General features: G+C 42.7%; 2 protein-coding genes across 2 annotated transcripts in view; one reads left to right on the top strand and one right to left on the bottom strand.

Moving 5' to 3' along the window:
* GPALPP1 (GPALPP motifs containing 1) overlaps window positions 1-1508 on the bottom strand; it is a 17474-nt gene extending 15966 nt beyond the window's left edge. Inside the window, exon 1 of the mRNA XM_064714528.1 lies at window positions 1340-1508. Within this exon, the coding sequence (XP_064570598.1) occupies window positions 1340-1424 (85 nt within the window). The 5' untranslated portion in view covers window positions 1425-1508. The remainder of the gene's footprint in view (window positions 1-1339) is intronic.
* On the top strand, window positions 1470-22551 carry NUFIP1 (nuclear FMR1 interacting protein 1). The gene is made up of 10 exons (XM_064714518.1): window positions 1470-2110; window positions 2377-2465; window positions 3576-3680; window positions 4316-4378; window positions 4711-4787; window positions 11179-11271; window positions 14869-15131; window positions 16518-16646; window positions 17551-17783; window positions 20348-22551. The coding sequence occupies exons 1-10, from the start codon at window positions 1507-1509 to the stop codon at window positions 20684-20686; spliced, it is 1995 nt and encodes a 664-aa protein (XP_064570588.1). The 5' UTR covers window positions 1470-1506; the 3' UTR covers window positions 20687-22551.

Below are 22551 nucleotides of genomic sequence, written 5' to 3'. Positions count from 1 at the left end.
CAGTAGCTGGAGTTTGGGGTTTTTGTTTGTTTGCAAAGGTAAATAAATTCCTTCACCCACTTCACACAGGAATTTCCAAGCAGATCTTGGATCAGTTGCCAGAGCAACTGCAATACCATGGAACTGATCTACACAGGGACAAAGAGGGGACAAACTCAGCTGAACTAGACACTGCTGAAACACCCAATGTCACAAACCCATGGTCTAAGGACAAGTTTAAGTTGTTTTGTTCATACACGATACAAATACTTGCAGCATGCTCAGTGTGTTGATGAATAAGGCATTAACACAGATATGGCCAGGAAAGGCAGCACCAGCTCATGCAGCCAGGGCTTCTCCATAAATCAGAGATCCAGACACAGAGCTTGATGTTGCCATGGTGTCAGCTGATGCAGCAGCTTTGTCCCTCTTCCTACTGCTCCCTCTTCTGGATTAAAAAATTAGAGTGCAGACAAGTACAACAAACCTTTCCCATCAAAACTGCTTCCTTTGGAGTAATCGAACGGTCAGTTGCACACTGCTAGAAACTGAATATATGAACTAGTGCCTTGAATCTGGATTAAAAGCAAGGAGTGCAAACGCTCAAAGTGCTGCTTCCAGAGGTATTACTGACAGAGGACATGCAAGAATTTCAGTGGGGAAACTGAGCTCCACGGCAGAAGAGCCAGCCTGGCAGTCAGCTGGTCTCGGTGGGATCCCGCCTCTGATGTGACAGCTCTCGACAGGACAGACCCCGGCAGGAAAGGCACCACAGCCCCACTGACCGGCAGTCTGCTCCACGTCCTGAGGTACTGTGCCTGGAAAACCACAGCTGACGAAGTGGTTTGGCTTGGCAAAGGAAAGCCCGCTGCACAGGCCCGGCCTCCTCCTTTCCTACCCGCTAAGTTCACACTTGGAGCTGCTGAAGAGCACAGGCTTCAAAGAGCACGGGAGACTAGAGCGGGACGAAAGTAAGTGACGGAAAGCAGTATTTTTCTAAAACTAATTTTAGAGCGTTTCATATCGGTAGCATTCCATCGCATACGGCGCTTGTTTTTTGGGTTTTTTTGGTTTTTTTTTTCCCCCTGAAAAAGTGACTGTCATGACCGTCCCGGTGAGTTTAGCTCCATCCAGGCGCCGCACTGGCGGTGTACACCCCGCGCTGGGGAGCCCCGCAATCCCACCCACGGAGCATCCCGCTCCCTGGAACACGGGCTGCAGAGCCGCTCTGCCCCCCTCGCAGAGCACCTCCCGCTATGGAACACCGGCTGCAGACCCCGCTGTGCCCCCACGGAGCACCCCACGCCGCGGCACAAGGGCCGCAGGGCCCCGCTCTCCCACCGCGTCCCTGTGCTCTCACCCTGGCTGAAGTCCTCGCCCGGCTCGGCCTCGGCGCGGCGCGGGAAGCCGGGCGGCAGCGCGGGGCCGATCAGCTGGCGGGCCATGGCGGGGCCGGCTCGGGGAGCAGCCCGGCCGCCCTCCCTGTCCCGCTCCGCTCCCCTGGTCCCGCCCCTGCGGCGCTCCCGGATGACGCCGCGCCCGGCGGGAACGAGGGAGGGAGGGTTCGCCTTCCTCAGCCCGGACGTGACGCGTTCAGCCGCCGCCGCCGGAGGGCCCCACGTGGTGGTGCGGGAGCATCGCGCAGCGGGGTCTGCACAGCCGGGCGGCCTCTCCGGGTCCGACATGAACCCCTTCGCCTGGTACCCGCCGCCCCCGCCGGGGCTGCCTCCGCCGGGCATCCCCCCACCCTTCTTCTGCCCGCCGCCCTCCTGGGACGCGAGCTTCTGGGCTGCCCCCGTGCCCTACCCGCCGCCCGGCCGCTACCCGCCGCCCGACAGCCCCTACGCGTCCGCCGACACCTACTCGCAGGCCAAGAGCTACTCCCAGCCCGCCGAGTCCTACTCGCAACCCGCCGACAGCTACCCGCCCGCAGAGAGCTACTCGGATCCCGCCCAGAGCACCCCTCCCGCCGAGAGCTATGCCCAGCCTGGCCAGAACTTCTCGCAGCCCGCCGAGGGCTACCCGCCGGCTCAGAGCTACCCGCAGCCCGAGAGCTTCCTTCCCCCTCATGGCTACAGCTCGCCGGGCGCCTGGTTCCCGCCGGCCTACGGAGCGCGGGGCCCGCACGCTGGTGAGGGGCAGGGGCAGGGCAGGAGCCGTCCCTTGGGCCCGTGGGTTCCTTCCCTTCTCATCCCATCCCATCCCATCCCACGCAGGCAAGGGGCCCGGGGCTGTCCTGCACCCTTGGGGCTGCAGGACTCTCCTCCAAGCACTTTGGGCATGCAGCCATCTCTTATTTCTTCCCCAGATCCTTCTCTGTTGCCCACCGAGGTGGGAGGGGGGGATGTATCTGTGTATCTGTGAATGGCTCATCTTTTTTTTTGCTCTGTTCTGAAGGTGGAAATGGTAATTTCTCCCAGAAACGGCAGGGCAAGCAAGCGCCTGCGTTTAGTAAACATTGCCCAGAAGAAAATAACAAGCCAAAGGTACGGAGTGGGGTCCCCAGCGCAAGAGGGACATGTACGTGTTGGCCAAGGAAAGGCCATGAAAATGATTAGGGGGTGGAGCACCTCTCCTGTGAAGGCTGAGAGAGATGGGGTTGTTCAGCCTGGGGAAGAGAAGGCTCTAGGTAGAGCCCTACATCATCGTTTCAGTACTTTAAGGGAACTTAGGAGAAAGATGGGAACAGACTTCATAGTACAGCCTGTAGTGGTAGAGAAAGGAGTAATGGTTTTAAACTGAAGCAGAGTAGATGTAGATTTGACATAAGGAAGACTTTTTATTATGAAGAGGATGACATACTGGCACACATTGCCCAGAGAAGCTTTGACTGGCCTGTCCCTGGAAGTGTAGAAGGCCAGATTGAATGGGGCTTTGAGCAGCCTGATCTCATCTAGTCATAGACTGTCCCTGCCCATGGTGGGGGGTTGGAACCAGATGATCTTGGAAGGTCCCTTCCCACCCAAACCATTATGTGGTGGTGTCAGTCTGATGTGACTTGTCCCAAGGCACTATAAGAGATCCCATTCTCCTGTCTGACCTGCTTGCCCTTAGAAGAGAGCAAACGTGTGACAGTCTGTAACTCTTGAAAGATACATGTCAACCAAATTGTTACACAGGTTTATGTCACCTTGCTCTGGTGATGCTCAACTGCCTCAAGTAGTGCCCTTGTTACAAGGTCAAGAGCAGCCAGCCAGATGGCACTGATGTGTGTAGCGGGAGAAGGCAGGGTCTGTGCTGCCCTCTGAACTTGTGCCTTCATGGGAGAACAGTCATGGTCTGTCTTGGTAGAGAAGAACATGAGGCTTTAGCCTAAATCTCACAGCCCTCTGGAAGTCTGTGCCAGCCAACTGGTGTGTTTGCAGAAGCAATAATTGATTGAAACGTGGTAGTGGGAAGAGCTGGGTGCAGGGCGCTTTGTTTAGAAGATAAGTAATGGGAACTTAACTTCTGTATTATGTTAGCTTGTCTTTCAAACCTTTGAAACATGTAACTGCTTTATTAACAAAAATAATAATAGTGTTTCATGACCAACTAAATACAGGAATATCTTGTAACTGCAATCCTGAGATTTCTTCTTTTTTTTTTTTTTTCAGACCAAAAAGAAAAAAGAGCCAGTTTTCTCTCATTACTGTGATACCTGTGACCGTGGCTATAAAAATCAGGAGAAGTATGATGAACACATTTCACAGCATAAGCAGGTTAATGAGTTTGGCTTCTTTTATTCACACTTTGATTTTTTCCTTTGTGCCTGACAAACAGCTGTAGTCACTCTTTGAACAGTAGACATAGGAATAAGATTCCAGAGCTTTGTCAAGCATTAGTGGGGTAAGAATGCTGTATGTTGGAGAGGCTTCAGCTGTATTTTTGGTTTTATTACTGAAGCCTTTTAAACTGCTTTTCTTGTGAAGTATTACTAAGTCACAGGAATTAATTCATTGATACCCCTATAGCATGTGCAGTTTTTGTGTGTGGAAACATTTAAAAAATTTCCTTTATTGAAAATTACCAAAATTTGTAAGTACCAAAATTTGCAAGTATCAAAATTGGAAATTGAAGAGTCTTGCAAATTTTTATTTTAGGTAAACTTCACTTTCTCTTCAGTTATCAGATATATTGCCTACACTGGTTGTTCTAAAACCAGATGAAATTTAAAAGTACATTTTCTTTCTTTGCTGTTTTTACAATCACCTTTGTTGGCAAACAGGGTTACTTACACAGCCTGTGCAACAAACTGTACATGCAACTGGCACTGAGTTTATTTGAAGTGTGCTCAAAAGCTTGTTTATAATTTGTGTAAATTGGTGTGTTTTAAGTTCTCCCTCTTATCTTGCAGTGCTCAGAAGAAGGTTGCACTTTCAGTGCCCATGAGAAGATCGTTCAGATACACTGGAAGAATGTAGGTAACCCTCTGAGCCCAAAATAGGAGTCTGTGCCATCTTTACCATAGCCCCTTTTCTCATTCTTCAGTGGTTTCCCTTCATTCATTTGGAAAGAAAATGTATCCTCTCTGAGGAATATGTGTTTCAAGACAATATTGTGGATGAAAATTTGTTAAATACTACGGGCTTTTCTTAATGGATTCATTTTATCATCTCTGTGTACACTCACACCAGTTTTGGAGGTGCAAACAGTGTGATACCACTATGCCTGACATAATGATGTTTTCTTTTTTAATTTGTGGGTTTTTTCCTTCCCCTTTTAAGCACCTGTAAAATACTTTTTCCTTAGGCACATGCACCTGGTGCTAAAAGAATAAAATTAGATAGTCCAGAAGAGATTGCTAGATGGAGAGAAGAAAGAAAAAGGTAAGACTTGTGGCCTGTGGATTTGTTTTGCTGTATTTTCCCTATGTGAGCAGGAGATGACAGCTGAAGGGCAGGAGCAGCACATAACTTGCTGTTTCTGCTGTTACGTTGACCCTGGAAAATTCCTGCAGCAGTGATCTGTGTCAGGATGCATGAGCCAGGAGAGTGTGAGCTGCAGAGATTATAATAACTTAAAAGATTATAATAGAAGGCAAGGTATCAGCTGAGAAGGAAGCAGCTTTCCCAGATGCTTGATGTGGTATCCCAGGCTAGGTGAATATCTCATTCCTTTTAGCCTCACTATGGATCACATTTTAGGTCAGAAGTGTTTGTGTGGTGGTTTTTAATGGCTTAAAGATGTGGAACTACTGACTACAACTGTAATACTGTGTGCACACTTCCTCAGCTAAGTTGTCCCAGTGGACCACGCCAGGGAGTTTTCCTAATTTTTAAGGGCTTTCTGTATTGCTTGATGTTTTTCTAATGAAAGAGAACAAAAACTGTGAATGATACTGTTCTCGAGTAGTCTAACTTACGTTGTATGCAGGGTGCAAGGTAAAATTCTCCTATAAGCAGTATTTCTCACTTTTTCTTATCCTGTGATATAACAGGGTGTAGCTTTTATCTTGACCAGGATTGAAGTATTTATCTCCCAGATTTGTTTTTTTTAGCTTCAGAGTTCAATGGGTTAAAATCCACGCTTTCCCAGCAGGAGAAAGATGCTGCAGGCTTTCCTCACTTCTATTGATAATTTAGAATATAGTCTTGCAAGTGATCAGTGCAAGAGTTTTGTTTCCACGAGCAAGAGTCCTGTATGCAGAATAGGAAGTGATATAAATTTAATTTTGAGATCAGTGGTGATGAGCTAGGACAGTGTACTAGTCACATGGGTTTTTTTTAGTGAAAATAAAACCCAGTGGTCTGATGGAATCCTACTGATGTATCCACCTTGCATCCATGTCAGAAGACAATGTTAATGTGTTCTGGCTTTGAACTTCACTTCCCTTAATACAACTTTGCACTGTTTTTGTTGAAAAATAAAAAATAATGGAATTTATTGTAGAATTTTTTAATTGCCTTCCATCCATTTTGTTTTCCTATATGGAGAAGCAAAATTTCTCCCCATGTAATTTCATTCTTGGAGGCTTTAATTTTTCTTGGGACATGGTTTCAGCTTTTTCTGCAAATTTCTGAAAGGCAAAAGGAAATCTTACCACTACGTCAGCACATCACAGCAGTCAACTGTTGCACCTGCTGTTCATTTTTTACAAATGAAAATAATCCATAGGTTCTTAAAAAAAAAAAGAACAGCTTTTTTGATCAAGAAACAAGAGATTATTTTCTCCCTTTTTTAAAATTCCATCATTAACTGGACAGAAATTGGTTGTGATCTCTGCAAATATAAGTTTGGTGTTAGATAGGCAAGTTTTGGTGCTATATCAGTTCTCCTTCCAAGGTTTCCTTTTATTCAAAAGATGCTTGAGGGCTTGGTTTTTATTTGCTTTCAGTCTCCATATTGCTGTTGTGGTTGTTTTTGGTGACCTAATTCTCTAATGGTAACTCCAAGGAAGAAGATCCATACTCGTATGCAGTCTCTGAGAGAGGCTTTACTACTCGTTTTCAACTTTTCATACACTTCTCTGTTTTGGGAAGTGTTCAGGAGAGTTCCTGTCCAGCAGCTGAGGCTGAGGTTTAAGTGTTGAAATGATGTTTAAGGTGTATATGTCAGTATGTGCTCTACTAGAGCATTAGGGAGGTGGGAATTGAACATAAAATTATGGATATTGTTTGTGTGAGGAGTGGGTGCTGCAAATCACAGCAGCCTTTATCGACACTTAATTGTGAGGGTGATGCTCTGCCTGGGATGGTTTTGCTGAGCTTCTGAAGGATCTGATGTTGGTTTTAAAGGTGAATGTGATTTGGCTGCAATACAGCATTGCTGAAAGCCTTTGCTCCCTGCAGCACAGTAACATCAGGGGACATAAAGTCGTGTGGTCACAGGCACCAACCAGAAAAGGTGGAATGGGATTAGGACTGTCTGAGCCGAGGCCACTAGATGGAGTAGTGCGTTATCTTGGTACTTCAAGCCTTCTTGGGCATCGTATTCAGCCCATGATGGATGGGTGTAGAATGACTACCTGGGTGGCTTTTGTTACTCTTTGTACAGCGAGGAAGCTCTATGAGCATCCTTCTTTCTTTAATTAAAAAAAAAGTGGGGGTGGCATGGGAGGCAGGCAGAGAGAGAAAGCCAGCTGGAACTTTTGTGCAGCATTAATTGGGTCACCAGCAAAGCATCACTTTAGTACTGAAGGTCTGTTGTTGACTCACAGTAAACACTGCATTGTACAGAAAAGAGGGACACCAGAGGGAGTCTGAGCTATTAAGCAGTTTTGGTTTACAGTGACAGGAAAAAACCTTTTTCATTCTAGAAGCTCCAATCAGAGCTAAGAATGAATCTTTTTAGGTCATTAATAGTTTGTTCCTAATTAGGTTGCCATGATTTAATATGTATGCTTCCATGCTGCATCCTGTCTTGCTTGTTCTTTCAGCCGTTATAAATAATTACTTGCAGAGTTGAGATTTTTCTTCTTAATTAGCTGCTCAATTGTGTATCCTGCTTAAAATCTTCAAGAAAGAGCTTGTGTTTAAAGTGTAGCCTTACTCTCATAGAGGAAGGAGGAGGAGGAGAGCTGGTAAGGACTATCTCTGGATGAGGCATGCTGGATTGGAATGCTGTTTTCCTGTTGAACCTGCTGAGCCAAGAAGTCTAATTAAGTAAAGAGCAATAGAGATGAAGTTCCATGGGATCTCAGGGTTTCCCTGTGTTTTGCAGACAGATGGTTGTGAAGTCTGACATCAACTTTTCTTGTTTTGATTTGTCCTGTCCCTTCCAAGTGTTGAGAAATGTGCTGTCTTCAGCATATTTTTTCTTTAACATGAGCTTAAAGAGAATTATCTGCAATGCATTTCCTTAATGTGTCAGAATGAGGTATTGCTGTCTTCCCTACTCCACAAGTGAGATCTGGGTCCTGCCAGCCCATCTGTTTCTCACCAACATTTCTTGAGCAATGGTTATTAGCAAGAATGTGGCAAGGCTGTTTTAGTGTTAAAGCGAATCATTGAATTTACTTTTGCTTAGCTCCTAATATAACATTGAGGGATTTTCTTGAGCTTCTGTGTTGCTTGTAAATTCTCCCATTTCTGCCCCACTTTCTTTATTTTCTTGGCATTGGTTTGTTCAGATAGGAATTGTCTGTTGTATTTCCTTGCAGTACATCTCACAGGCTGAGCATGTGCTTTGTGCTTGAAGTTCAGTACTGTTAATCACACCACTTCTAATTAATTTGTGGTTTTCTAGTTGCATAATGATAATCCTAAAGTAGTTTGGAATCCTCCCTGGTGTTGTGTTCATAGTAGTGAAGTATGTAATATGGAAAATAATTTCTTGTTACTTGGTGAAAGTAGAGGAGACAAAGCAAAGTAGAAGGGATGTGTCAACAGATCAAGGTAAACATAGATGCAATAAAATTTACTCTGATCTGCTGGAATAGATCAGCAATGAAACTGCCTCAGCTAACATATGGTTAAATTAGATGTGGGAAAGTTAAGCCAAGATTTTATCAGCGCTGTTGGGTCATTTTTATTCCCTTTGGGCTATCCATGTCTCCTTTGCTGTTGGCTGTGCATATGCAATTAAGAAGAGCTCAAGAAATTTTTGAGGCATTTTACTCACAGTGCTGTTCCTAATAAAATGATGAACTTGTGTAGCCCTTGACTCAGGAATTCGTTGTATAAACTGCTACAGAAACAGGTCTCTTTTCTGTTAGATGTTAGCAAAGCTCTGTTTCTTCACTGCTTACTAAGAACCGCTTTACTCTAATGTTTATGAGAGCAAGATAGAGTATGCTGGCCTATAAAAAAATGCATGGCTCTGGCCAGTGTGTTCATTTATCAAAAAAAAAAATCTATTCCCTAAGACACATATGTTATTGATTAGGCTCAGTGTCACTGTTCCCTGTCTCTAGAAGCTTTAGGGTATCCTTTACCTGCATGTCTCACTTAGTTGGGATATATTTAATATACTCATCTTAACCTGAAAATCAGTTTTCTGATGCTATCAATTTATTTTGAAAGGTTTTGGATTGTAGAAGTGTGTACTGTTGGGAGCTGCAGCTGCTATGAAAGAGGGCTGCCTTCTCAGGCTGTACTGGCTTCATGAAGTCTGCTGTGCCAGACCACCACATCCTGGTTTAACTCTCCCTTTTACAATAAGTTCCTTAGATTTGTAAAGCCCTGTGGGGATGGATGAAGCTCTTTGTGTTCAAGCTCTGACAAGTTGTTTGCAAGGCATAAGTGCTGGGGTGCTTCTACTTCAGTGGTGTTTGTAGGTAGCATTTTAGGAACATCATTTTCTTAGGAGAGGTGGAGGGCTTGCCATCTTAGAAGGGTGCAAACCCAAGTCAGCTCTTGGGATTTAAGCATATGGCCTTTTATGTGGAGAGGCTCAGTCAGTAAAGGCGTGAGGTAAAGGCAGTGAGTAAAATGCCATTTAACATTTGAGAAGAGATGGAAAAGATAAACACAGCCACTACAGATGCCTTCAGATGTGCTTCTGCAGGCATACTGGGACTTGTGACTTGAGCTCTCGCCAGCTGTCAGTTACTGCCTGTGTCAGCTGGAAGGCTGGTTGAGGAGAAATCTGTCAGTCTTGGCAGTTAAATGGAACTGAAAGCCTTGGTGCAGTCCATTACGGTGGCTCGTGGAGGGAGTGGTAACTCACAGGAATGAAAGTGGGAGGCAGTCATGTCTCAAATCGTGTTGAGAGAGCGTGTCTGAATATGTCCTTAATCAGCATAAGTGCTGGAGCATTTGAAGACTCCTTTGCTCTAGTATTTGGGGTCTTCCCTTATATTTAAAACACCCTCCCCCCCCCTGCAATCTCTACTGTAAGCTTGGGGATGTTTTGAGCATAGCTACTTGTTTTATGGCTTGCTTCCTCCTGGGAGCCTTTGTGTTTGAAGGAAAGCACCTTCTCCTAAAACTGTGGTGCACAGGGGTCTTTGTCAATGCAAAGCTTTTGAGATTAAAGAGTTCATTGCACATTTGCTGTGTGCTGGGAGTGTTGTAACATGGATGAACAAATCTAACTAACAGGGAGGAGCAGAGGTAAAACATCACATCCCTGTGCTCACTTGAGCTGTATGGCAGATTTCTGGGAGAAATCCAAAGAAAATAAATGTTGACAGCTCATGTTCAAATCCTCTTAAAGAGGACTAGTTCTGTAGTGTGTTTAGGTTTGTCTTGTAGAAAAATCTTCTCTTTTTCCCTTGGTACATGGTTGACGCTGTCTTGATTCAATGTGACACTTAGCATTCATGCTGTAGTATGGGGGGAATGCATGTGATAAGATTAAATATTTAAAGAAAGATCCATGTCTTTTTGATAGCTATTTTTAGTGAGAAGCTGTTCTATGTTTCTCTTTACTCCATTTTAATAGACATCAAATATTTATTCTTTGTGTTTCTATACAGAAGCTGGGGGAGCATGTGCATGTGTTTCTCATTTACCACTTTTATCTCAAAGCCCTGGCATTTAGTTAACTAATGTTTGCAGAGCAAGTAGTGCAGCCATTTTTGGGCTTTGATGGTAAAAAGCCTGCTGCCCAGGCTCTGCGTGTTAGAACCAGCGAGACATTTGTCTGGAGGGAAGGATGTTAAGGGAGGTGGGGAATGGAAGAGATGGGATGGGTTGGGAGATGGTTGTAACAGGAGATTTCTTTTCATCTGCATGGTCTGGCAATTTTTCTTGAACCTGGAATTAAAAAGGGGCAGTAATTCTGGTGAAGTTGAGGTCAGTGTGCAAGCACAATGCTAAATATTGCTCAAGAAGGAACTTGTGTGCTTTTCCTTGTCACGTTAAAGGAACCTTGTGCACCCAGAAGCTGTTCATATAGCCTTTTTTTTTTAAGTTTAGAAGAACTCAGCAGTTAGTTTGCTAAAGGCATGTCATTCAAATAATCCAATTGAAGCTCCATAGAAATAATGTAGGAGGACTAAATCATGCTGTTATGTGTTGGGGCAAAGAGAGGGTCCATGACTATAACCAAACTATTTGTCTGTACCTTGCTTGGTGGTTTGGTAGATCTAAGAATGCTAATGGGATATTTTTAATTTTTGTTTTGTTTTGTTCATTGCTTCTGGATATGTAAGCCTAAATGCACTCAGGTTTCTTTTCCTCACTAATGCTTTTTTAAGAAAGAAAGAGTCTGTTGAACTTCATTGAATTTAAAAAATCTGTGATGCTTATAGAGAAAGCTGATTTGGTAAAGGGGGAATTGAGAAAGTACAGTGAATCCTTTAAGAGCCAGTGAAACTATTTTTTTTTCTTCTAGAAATTTTCCTACTTTGGCAAACATTGAAAGGAAGAAGGAAATGCAGACACAGAAGGAGGAAAGGGGAGAAGTGCTGACTACCCAGCAGTTTGGGTAAGTGTTTTGAAGCAAGCTTGTTGCTTTCCTCCCACTGAATTCAAATGTATGCTTTCTAACTGTGGTCTCCTAGCACTTGCTGCTTCCACTGTATGCAGAATCTGGCTGCCCTTTAAGAGAGGACAGGCCATTTGACAAAATGCTGATGTAATATTCTTTTGTTTACTTCATAGTGCTCCAAAGTACACTTCAGTTAAACGAAACAATAAGTACATGAAAAATCTGGTACTCTGGCTTGTCTGAGAATACCACTTTCTAGTGGCCATTCATTAAATCAGCATAGCCTTGGTCTCTGAAGAAGTAGTAATGGGGGCAAAAGTCATGCAACAGAATGATTCCACATTATTTAATCCTTTATTATCTGAAAATGGCCAACAGAGATTTTGTTCTTACTCTCTCTTCTTTCTGATGATAAATCAGTAGTCAAGTGAAGAGGGGAAGAAGATAAAGATGATGGAAAGCAGTAAAAAGAAGCAGCACTACTTAAGTTATAACGAAAACCATATGAAAATAAAGTTAAATCTATCTGCTACCGTTGTTCTGAGCTAGTGCTTACTCGTCTTGGATTTTTATCTGTTCACTGCCTTATAAATTATTTTCCAGCATGGTTCTCTCTCAATTTCATTGTTAGGTGGAACCAGCTAACTTCATTAGCTCTGCTTTAGGACCTGTGGGAAGATTGGTTTTTAAAAAAAGTTGTTAAAACACACTCCTAAAATATCATTTGATTAAACTGGATTGACTGAGCTGGAAGGCAGGAGCAGACTCAGTCCTAAGGGGCTCTTGCTAAATGCCATTTTCTGCCACATGGAAGTGCAGCTGGGGTTTGCCTAGCTTTTTGTGTAGGGGATGACAGCAAACAAAACAAAACTTGCTAACTTGCACCATGGAAAAATGGTTGAGTTAGTGCAGAATAAGAAGTTAGTGTAATTTATTAAATGTGGACAGTGCAAATTACCTTGTTGCAGCATGTTCTTCAGAAGATCCAGCACTTTCCTGCCCCCACTCAAACCAGTTGCCTTTCATGCCTGAAAGGAAAGATTTATAGAAGACTGAAGTAAAACTTCCTTTAAATGATATAAAGTTGCAGGAGTGCTTTACACCCAAGGAACCAAACCTGGGCATTGAAACTCAGGCTGCAAACATATATGTTGTATATATAACATATATATTATGACATTTCTTTGTCACAGTAACAAACTGTGGTTTTATTTACTAACTTTTGTAGCTGTGAGTCAGATGCATCAAGTAGCCTTAAATGTCCATCAGCAATTCCATGCTGTTACATTTGTTAGGAGGTTTGTATCTGGAAAAGTGTTTGGGGAAAAAAGCCCTCAAAATTGCAGGTTCGTCACTTCTATGTAACAACTTTTTATTCTAGTTCATTCTAGAAATCTCTTCTTTTTCTTCCCTCCCTCCCTCCCCTTAGCACTCTACACTTGGTGAGCTGTCCATAATCTGTCATTTCTGCTTTGTATATCAGCAGTAAAGATTCTGCAATTGGTGCTTATCTGGCAAATTTACTGATGTGTGAGGAAAAAGTAGAATACAGCTTGTTCCCTGCAAGCTGTACTATTAAAGCAAATGGCTAAGGAAGATTTAGAAAGGATTAGATGCTTAACACTTCCATGGTGCTTTTCATTTGTGGTTGTCTGAAGTGCTTTGCAACTCCTAAGTCTCAGCATCCCTGTGTGTGAGATCAGAGATGCAGAAGGACCACTTTGGAAGCCTGTCTGGTGTCTCACAACACCTGAGTAACAGTGCACAGCTCTCCATGCCCTCTGCATGGAGAGTGAAGGGCAGGATGTCTTCCACAAGGGAATGGCAGAAGGCAGATACCAGGCTGGTGTTTGCTGGGACATGTTTTTGACCTTGAGGTTTCTTGCTGGGTGTTTGAGGCCCCAGAGAATTTAGAAGGTTGGTTTTAACCCTTGGTCAAGGATAACAGCTTTAATTAACCCCGTATTTGCTCAATATCTTCTAGGTTGTACAACATGCTGAATTTAGAGTGTGGTTGGACAAATTCAGAAATGCAGTTTTCTCTCTAGTTGGGAGTTGAATCATAGGAGATAATATTAGCCTTTTGTGGGTGAGGGACTGATGCACAGGAAGGCAGTGGCTTGCCACTTGTACCACAGGAACACTGTGGTGGGTGATGCCATCAGGGATGAGCAATCAGTGTTAGACACTGTCGTGAAGTGACTGGAGAATGAAATTAAATATGTTTTGCTGTGATATAAAGTAATTTTGTGTGCTATGACTGGCCTTGTTCTCTTCTAAAGGAGGACTTGATAAAGCCGGAAAAGCATGGAAGAGAGGAATGCTGGTAACAGGAACATTTCTGAACAAAGTAGTGGGTGGCTTGAAAGGGCTGTGTGATGGAGACCTAGAAAGATTGCATAGGTGGGAGAGGTGAATGAAGTGTAGTTATACACTGATTCTTGTAACTCAAGAAGAATGGGTTACTAAATGACTTGTTTAGACCTCAGAATGAAGACAAACAAAAGAAGTCCTTTGTCACAAAATATTAACCTTACTGCATGATTTTAGCAATGCCAGACATGAACACAGCATCCCACATGAGGGATAATAGGACCTCAGCTGTGCTGGAGGTGAGACTGAGGCAGGGAGGGCTGATCAGAACAAACCATAGGGCTCATTCAGGACAGGAGATCTTGTGTAATTTTTGCTGTTGTAATGTACTGATGATTAGTTACAGTCCTGTTTTCCTGAATTAAGTTTCTGTTGCTTGGAAATAAATATTTTCAGAAAGCTTCAGCTGTCCCTTCTATATTTGCTTTTCTCTCTTGGTCACATTGATTCTTATATCTATAGAATTCAACCAGAGTTTAAGCTTTCCAGGTATCTTCCTATAACATGTGTTTATAGGACAAACCTGGAAGATAATGGAGCTGTGAAAGATAAGTGGAACCAGCATGCTGTGCTCTTCCTATATTTCAGGACTTGTTCTTTTGTTTCAGGTCCTGAAAAATGCATTATTCTGATGGACATTTCTTTTATTCCTTTTCCTTGGAATGGGAAAGATGAATGGCATGTTGGTTGGAGGCGGGAGTAGGTAGTCATTGCAGCTGATGGTGTCAGATGGCTGAATGGATTTGGTGCAGCAAGATGCTTCTCAGAGCTGTAACTGGAAAAAAGAGACTTCAGCAGTGAAAGAATGTTTATAGTAGATGCTTTCCTTATAACTTCATGTTGCCTCTGTTTTGAATGGCTTTAATGCTTAAGTGAAGATTTGTTGACTTTGTTATCTCAAATGAGAACGCCCTGTCCTCACACTGCCGGTTATCGAGGAGCTTTCTTAGCCCATGTAACCTTGGCCTTGTTGAAAACTAAAAACTGGAAGTCATGAGCTTTAAACTGTTCATTCAGTTCCTGCTTTGTCCCATTGCCCTGCCTGAGATGAGGTGTGACTGATTTTATGGTCTGTCACCTCATGTTAGCTGAGCTGGTGTAAGTCCTGGCATCATTCTGTGTTGCTGAACCTTAAACAAGGGCCTGAGCCATTTGGTTACATCAGTTGTTTTTATTCTCATAGCTTATCATCTGTATAAGCTTTCTGTTTCTATTCTCCAGCAAAATGAAGGGGATGTGGAAACCTCCAGAAAATGGAGAAGCTCTTGGGCATCAACGAAGACACAGGAGAAGACAATGGCGTCCATTCTGGAAGAAATTTAGGAAAAATGGTGGCGATTGTCATGGACCTAAAACTCAAAATGAAGCCAATGGACCAGAAAACAGCACATGTGAAAAGGAACATGAAAAACAAAATGCTTTGGCAGGCCAAGCATATGAGAAAGACGTGGACCCTCTTGGTCTTCTGGCAAATGGCGATGTCGGTAAGATGAAGGAACTTGGCGAAGTTTTATTTTAAATGGTTGCTTTAAGTTTAGATGCTGAGACTTTGTGCCTGCTAGTCACCATTTTGGAAGTCTGACATGAAGTTTCGTGCAGCGTTACATGTTCGGATGTAAATATTGTACAGTAGTCTAAAGGCCATGCAGCACCAACGTAGGTTGCTAAATTAACATAAAAGAGATAAGAAAATACTTATAAAACCAGAAGAAGATGAGATACTTGAACAGCCAAATAATTTTTAAAGACTGTTAAATATCCCTTTGTGGTTTTGAAAGCAACAGTACTTAGAAAGTGAAAACAAATGGATTTCCTTGTATGAGTTAAGTGAATTACTTAAAATGTCAGTGTTTTACTTTTAATTCTGTTCTTTGCTGTATTATTACTCTTGATATTCTCCATATGTGTGTGTTCTTTGAAGTATTCCTGCTTAGTTTTTCTGGGTTTGGTTTTTTGTTGGGTTTTTTTTTTGTGAGCACGTCTTGTTTCCTCATGCTGGCAGCAATATAAATTCTTCAGATCTAACTATTTATAATATAGTCAGCAGTACTCCTAGAATATGGCATGTAAGCTGACTTATACTCTGGCTTTTTTTAGCAACAAGGGTAGAATAGATTCCCTGGAAAGATGTCTGATGCTGAGTTTTTCCTCTTGAAAACATAATCTTCAATTAGTGAGAACAAGAACTCAGCATCCCTATGCAATTTGTTTACTCCATTAATCTTTGTGTGTTGGGAAACTTAAGTATGCTTAAATATCTCTATATTTCCCTGCAGCATTTGTGTTTTACTTGATGATAAAAGGTCGAATTATGCCAAAGTACAGCTAGTGACCTCTCTTATAGTAGGTGGAAAAGGAATGTGGTCGCCCTTAATTAAACAATATTAAAGCTAGTTGCAGCTTTTTATACAATTGAGAAAGACAGCCAGAACAAATAATAACAAACACAATATAACTAAGTAGAATTAAAAAAAAATATACATCCCAAATCTATGATTTTATTGAATAGGTGCATCTTTTTGATTCTTTTTTTTTTTTTTTAATTTCCCCTGATTGGCTTCTAAATCCTTCTCCTCCATCTCAGAACTAAATCCAGCAAGACTTCAAAACGTATTATGAAATCCTCTCTCTCTCTTTACCTACACTCAATTACAAGACTTGTAATTCTATTTGGTATGCAGAGGAGGAAGCAGAAAGCTCACCTTTCTGCTGAGCTTCAGAAAACTTTTTGGGGGGTTTTCTGTCAGTCCATGGCACCATTGTGCAATGGTGCCCAGGTGTGTGTGGTGCTGAGATGAGGATTTGGCAGCCAGGCTGGCTGTTGGCAGGATTGTTGGGAAAAATCCCTCTTGCCTTTTCTTTCCCTGCAGATTCTGACAAGGATGAGGCAGCTGAGGAGGATGGAAGGCTGGGAGCAACAGTTGTCCCCAGGCAGGTCACCTCTGCCCTTAGCTCGCTGTCGGTCAACTATGGCAGCGCATCCGACAGTGAGCCCGAAGGTGTGTGGAAACAACTTCTGCCCTTCTCCTCTCCCCTTCTACCCTGTGTCACACTGCAGTGACAGGGACTGCAAGCAGGACTGTGGCTTTTTTTGCTGTTCTTTTCTCAGTAGCACGTCCTGGGTAGAGAGAGGAGGCATAAAATGTCTTTGATTAAGTTGTGTGTTGTCAAATTTCCCAAGTCTTTTCTCCCCTAGTTGGGGGAAAATAAGGAACCTGTTTCCAGTCTTGCTTCAAATCATGTTTGAATAGTGCCAGGAAAAAGCTGTTATTGTCACTCCATGAACTAATTTCCACATCCTTAAGGGCTTTTTCCATAGAAGGCTGCTGGGTGTTCCAATAGGACTTGAACTCTCTGTTACTTGTATTTTGTGCTTCTCTGAGTGTATGCATCAGTGGATGGTGAGGGATTGCTGCTGCTGCTTGTTTTTGCGAATATTTACTAAGCCCTACTTGCCCTGGGTGGCCTACCCAAAGTTACAGAGCATCTAACAGACAGTGATTGAACTTGGGCATCCTCTGCCCTAACTGTATCATGATTTTCTCAGCAGCCAAATTTGCAGCAATCTATAATATAAGTACCATGAAGCACGGTACTTCTTAAGTGATAAGAAGGCAGAGGTTTGCAAATCTCAATCAGGTGTTATTCCTTTTATTTTTCTTTTTGTGCTGTAGAATCGAAATACCTTGTTTTCCTTTCTGTGAATATTTAGAGATTATTCTTTGTATTTAAAAAGAAAACCCAAGCCAAACAAAACCCTCCCTTCCTCCAAGGAAACCTTGAATATCTTCACATCAGGTTGTGTGAGCAAGAATAGTACTAACGAACTGCCAGTGCATGGGGATATGAGTGTGTTGAAGAGGCTTTTAAGTTTGAGATGAAAGTGTGTTCTTTTTCTTTAAGAAATCCCTGTCAAGACTGCAACAAAAGCTGAGAGAAACCAGGCTGTGCTCAGAAATACGCCTCAAACTACTCCTGCTCCTCAGAGTCGGAAACCAAATCAGAGCCGCCCAGAGTGCGCAGGCACGGCGTTAAGGAGCTCGAATTCAAACGCACGTTCCCCCAGAGGGCCTGATAAGCGGGGCAGGAAAACATTACCTCGCCTTCCCAAGCGCCGTCCAACTCTGCTGGAAATGGTAAGAGGCTAAAATAATGCCTCCTGTGCAAGAGTAGAACTGTTTGTGAATGTTTCTCCTCTTCCCTGCGGGAAGTTAGAGCAGTCTGTTAGCACAGGGCCTGGCTTAAGAGTAGTAAAGGGAGCGTTTCACTTGGAGGAGGTGAAGATGCTTTAATAGACAAATAGAAATACCCTGGTATGCATTCAGGTAACAATCCACTTTGGTAAGCAAGAGATGACAATGAATCATGTGTCTGAAATGAGCTGCACAAGGGACAAACCCTTTGTTCCTCTCTCTTCTCTTCCCTTCCTTGTAGCAGTATCCAGTAGGTTTGGTTTGCATGTAATCCCAGCAGCCATGATCTGATCTTTTTGCTCCCAGCTTTGCTGTTCAGCCACCTTCCTCTGCTGGAAGACCATACAGTACTTCTTGCACATGCAAAGAAATCTAGTTGGGAAGTGTGTTGGTGGCTTAAAATACAGAGTGGTGTTTAGCTGCAACCTGTTTGTAGCAGGGTTTCTTCTCTGGGCATGTTTTGATCAATCTGAGGAAGGGACAGCACCCTGAAGAGCAGCAGGTTGGTGTCTCAGAAGGGTAGAAGGAGGTTTGTTGGGGTGAGTCCAAGATATTCCCAGTAGCAGTGCAGAGCAACCCATTTGGCCACAAAGCTTGGTGTCTTTCTTTAGAAAGCTCTGACAAAACCTTGGAGCTTTTTATTGTATTTATTACTCAAAAGCAGTACTACTCTTGTGATTCTATAAATGGCATAAAGGTCCTCCATCAAGGAAGAACTTGCAGTGGGCAAAAGACAGGAGAAGGCAGGGTGTCACTGACATCAGAGCTCTGAAATAGCACAGGATGTTTCAGCAAGAGATACCTGATAAGGTACAACCCAAGCTGCTGATGTGGGAGAAATCCTTTGGTAGTCTTTTTAGCACAGAGTACCATTGCTGCCAAGAATTAACGTTTCTAGTGACTGAAAAGGAAGTGTTTGTCCCTTGTGTAGCTCCCTAAGCATGCAGTTGCCTTTCTCACTTGCTCTTCAAAGTTTTTGGTGATCAAAGCAGTGACGACTCTGGAAGAAAGTCAGATGAAGTCCCACATACTGAGAGAAGCTGGCAGTACATAGGAAACCTGAGTTGAAGCTTGCCAGTGTAGTCCATTTCCACTAAAATTGCATTTTAGTGAGGTTTTTTACTTTTTCAAATTGCTCAGAGTTGTTTTTAAAGAATGTGTGCTGTGGCTGTGAATCACAGAGGAGGGCCTGCGGTTTGTTGGTAGGCTTCCACTGTCATTAAAAATGGTTAGTGTGCAAAAACCTTGAGAGGGAGTGAGGTTGAAATTTTACAAAATGGATCCAAAAAGTGCTTTAGAATGCAAAAAAAAGGTTGTTGTATCAATGATGCTTTAAAAAAAACCAAGAGTGAGGTAGGAGAATAGCTGCAGGTATCTCTTAGCAGTCATTTGGCAGTGAGCTTGGGCACTACAAAAACGTGTTTATTGTGGACATGCAAACACTAATGTGTATTTAGTCATTCTCTGTGCTGACAAAATCAAAAGCTTGTGTACTGTCACTCCACTGATACCCATCCCTGCATTAAAAAATCAACTACAAAGATACAGTCTTTGATAGGGTAATTTCTGCTGCCCTGCTGGGCCCTAATGCGGCCATTTGGGAATTCACCAGTTTCTCCCAGTCACACAAAGAGAATGTCACTCTGTCCCTTGTTTGCCCTGAAGTACATCTCCTAGTTCATGTGGAAGATTCCTGAAGGCTCATTTTAGATGTCAGCTGCTTGTAACACCTCTTAGCAACTGATCTAAGTAAAAATACTCAGGCTTAAAAGTGGCTGGTTAAACCACTGTTTAAACTTGTAACAACAAAAAAAAAGCTTCTTGGTGACATTACTAGCCAAGCTTAGCCAAATCTCCTGCAGTGTGTAATACAGCTCTACTGCAACTGATCAGGTAGTTACAAATTTAGCCTCTTGGCTCAGATTTTGTTTGTTCATACTACTAGTTCTGCTGACATTCACATTGAAAAAGGTTCATTTGGCTCTCTGGCTGATAGGTTTCTTTTTCCTACTATCAAAGTGAACCTTAATGAGGTTGAAGTCAATGAGGAAGGCCTCTAGCACATTGATTAAGCTACTAGAATTAGGTTGGTGTATGTATTATAGCCCAGACCAGTTACTGCTGTTTAAATCTATGGTCTGGTACCTGATGAAAGATGCCCTTTCCTTGTATTTATCTTTTACTCATAAGGGGTTTAAATTAAAAATGCATGGGATACGAAATTGCAGATATGGTATAACTTAGAAAGTGTGAAAAGTGATAACAGACCTGCTACACTGATGTACTGGAATGCATGGCCTGGTATCACAGTCTGTGATTTGAGAACATCAATCTCTGGTATGGCAGTCTCCAGCCCCATGTGTCCAGGACCTGTGTGAGGGACCCAACTGTTTAACTTGAAAGATGTTGGAAATCACTGAGTAGATCAATATATGTTGCTATGCGTGTATCAGCTACAGAGCAATAGAGGGAAATGTGCGTCATCTTCTCTTTTTTTTAATTTCCAGTTACTGGCCCAGGACATCCGGCACGAGAGGAATGTGATTTTGCAGTGTGTTCGATACCTCATCAGAAATAACATGTTTGGACTTCATCTTAAAACAGAACCACAGGCTGAAGCAGAAACTGAACAGTCCCCTACACCTGCAGCAGAGCCTTCTATGGAAAAACCTGATGAATCTAGTTGTTCTTGTAGCTCTGACCTTCAGTTAGAAGGAGGACAAGAAGATGCATTATTAATAGCCCAGGGTGAGAAGGAACCTGTGGATCAGACTTCACAGATGGCTCAGTTGGCAGATGAGGACACGTGGGAAACCCCATCAATTCCGTGTGAAGGGGCTCCATAGAGGACGTCTCTTATGGACAGTAAAGGCTCACATTTTCTACTCAACTGATGCTTTTTGAAAGACATCAGTGTAACAAAAAATCCTTAAAGTACATACTGAGAGCTGTTAAAACCACTTTCCTAATCTGTTCTGCCCTAGGTGGCCATTTCCTTGGAAAACGTGTTGAGTAATTCCATATCCACATGGCACAAAGGCAGCAGTGGCACAGAGTATGACCTTCCCTAGAGTAGATGCAGATCCCTGCTCTAGAGCTTCAGAGTTTGAGTCTCTTACCTTCTTGTGAAACGTGTGTGAGTCCATCCCCAGAGCCAAGTAGGATGGATTTTCTTCATGTGAAGTCATGGTCCGGTGTGTGTGGAGTATCTTGAGCGTCCAGAAGTATTTCAGTGTAGTTTCAAAATGGTAATTCAGTCCACACATTGTTTCACTTCAGGTTTTACAAGATATATCCAATATAAATATAACATAGACAGTGTAAAATATGGAAGCTATAACTGACCTGTCTCAAAAAGTACTGCTTCCACCAGGAGCCTCTTCCTCCCTGAATTAAGTTGTTAATTGAGCAGAGAAATGGAAATGAGGGTGAAGGTTTTATTTATTAAAAAAAAAAAGAGAGATACTGTAACTGCTTGCATCAGTGCTGGGTTGCTGGTTGAGCTCAGGTACCCAGTACTGAGCTTTAACTTCTGTTACAGTTATTGCCTGACAAATTAACTCCTGAAGCAAACCCTCAATATCATTATCAAAGGTTAGAAAGCTTACCAAGAGTTACTGGTTACGTTTTGCATATACATTGGGAATTTATTGGTTGGCCTTCTGGAAGAAGTCCTTGATACATTGTTACAATGCTCCTACAGCGCCCAGCGATTGGTTTTCTTCGTGGGTTTGTGCATACATCCATAGTGTTGTGAGCAGTAAAAAAGAAGCATCAGCCAAGATTTAGAAACAAATTTAGTCTTTTGATTATATTGTGCATTTGTTTGTCAGATTGCTTCTTATTAGGGGCAGGTGTTAGTTTGTCACATTGACATGGAAAACACACCAGAAAAATAATCTGTTCTCAAAACCTCCACTTCAGAACCTGCTCTTTGTCTTTTAGTCATGGTTAAATGTTGCCATTAACTCTCAGGGACTGGCTTATTTTCTTTTTCTTTGGTAGAAATCTAGCCTTCCATTTCACCTCCTGAAATAGGGCGACTCACATGGGGTATTTTTATTGCCTAATAGCTTTATTTTCTTTCCTTTAGTTCCTTAACTTGTGCCACACATCTCATTTGTGGAGTGTAGGAAACAAGAGCTAGTTGAAAATTCTATCCTGCTGCTCTGCTATTTATAACTACAACTGCATATTGTGTTTGTAATGCACTGTCTAAATTTATGGAATTATATAAATACCAACACCCTTGTAAAAGTTGTGTGTCTCAAGGATATATGTGCAGAATAGAAGCAGTGATCATAAACATTTATATTTCCAAGGCAGATGATTCATTCTTCCCATGATGATCTCACGAGCCATCTCAATCTCACTGACTTGCCTCTGGCTCTTACAGTTTTACTGCAATGAAAATACCAACCAAGAACACTCAGCCACGGAGATCTGGCACTCAAGCAGAACCTGGTTTCACAGTGGAGTAGTACCAGTGCTGTTGAAAGCATAAGTAACAGCTGCAGGAAGAGAAATGGATGTCTTAAATTTGATATTAAATTGCACTTTAAACAACCCTGTGTCCTATCAAGGTGATGGTAGAGCTTCCTTTGATTGTACTCTTTGACCTTGTGTTTAAAAAGACAAAACCTTTGCCAAGAATTCTTTATACTGATGTCACTATGACTTAAGAATATTAAACTTTCACACAAAACCAAAA

The sequence above is a fragment of the Zonotrichia leucophrys genome, chromosome 1 (genome assembly GCF_028769735.1).
Source record: "Zonotrichia leucophrys gambelii isolate GWCS_2022_RI chromosome 1, RI_Zleu_2.0, whole genome shotgun sequence".
In the NCBI taxonomy this organism is placed as follows: Eukaryota; Metazoa; Chordata; class Aves; order Passeriformes; family Passerellidae; genus Zonotrichia; species Zonotrichia leucophrys.
The sequence above is the reverse complement of the archived record's forward strand: the minus strand, read 5'-3'. Positions and strand labels throughout refer to the sequence as shown.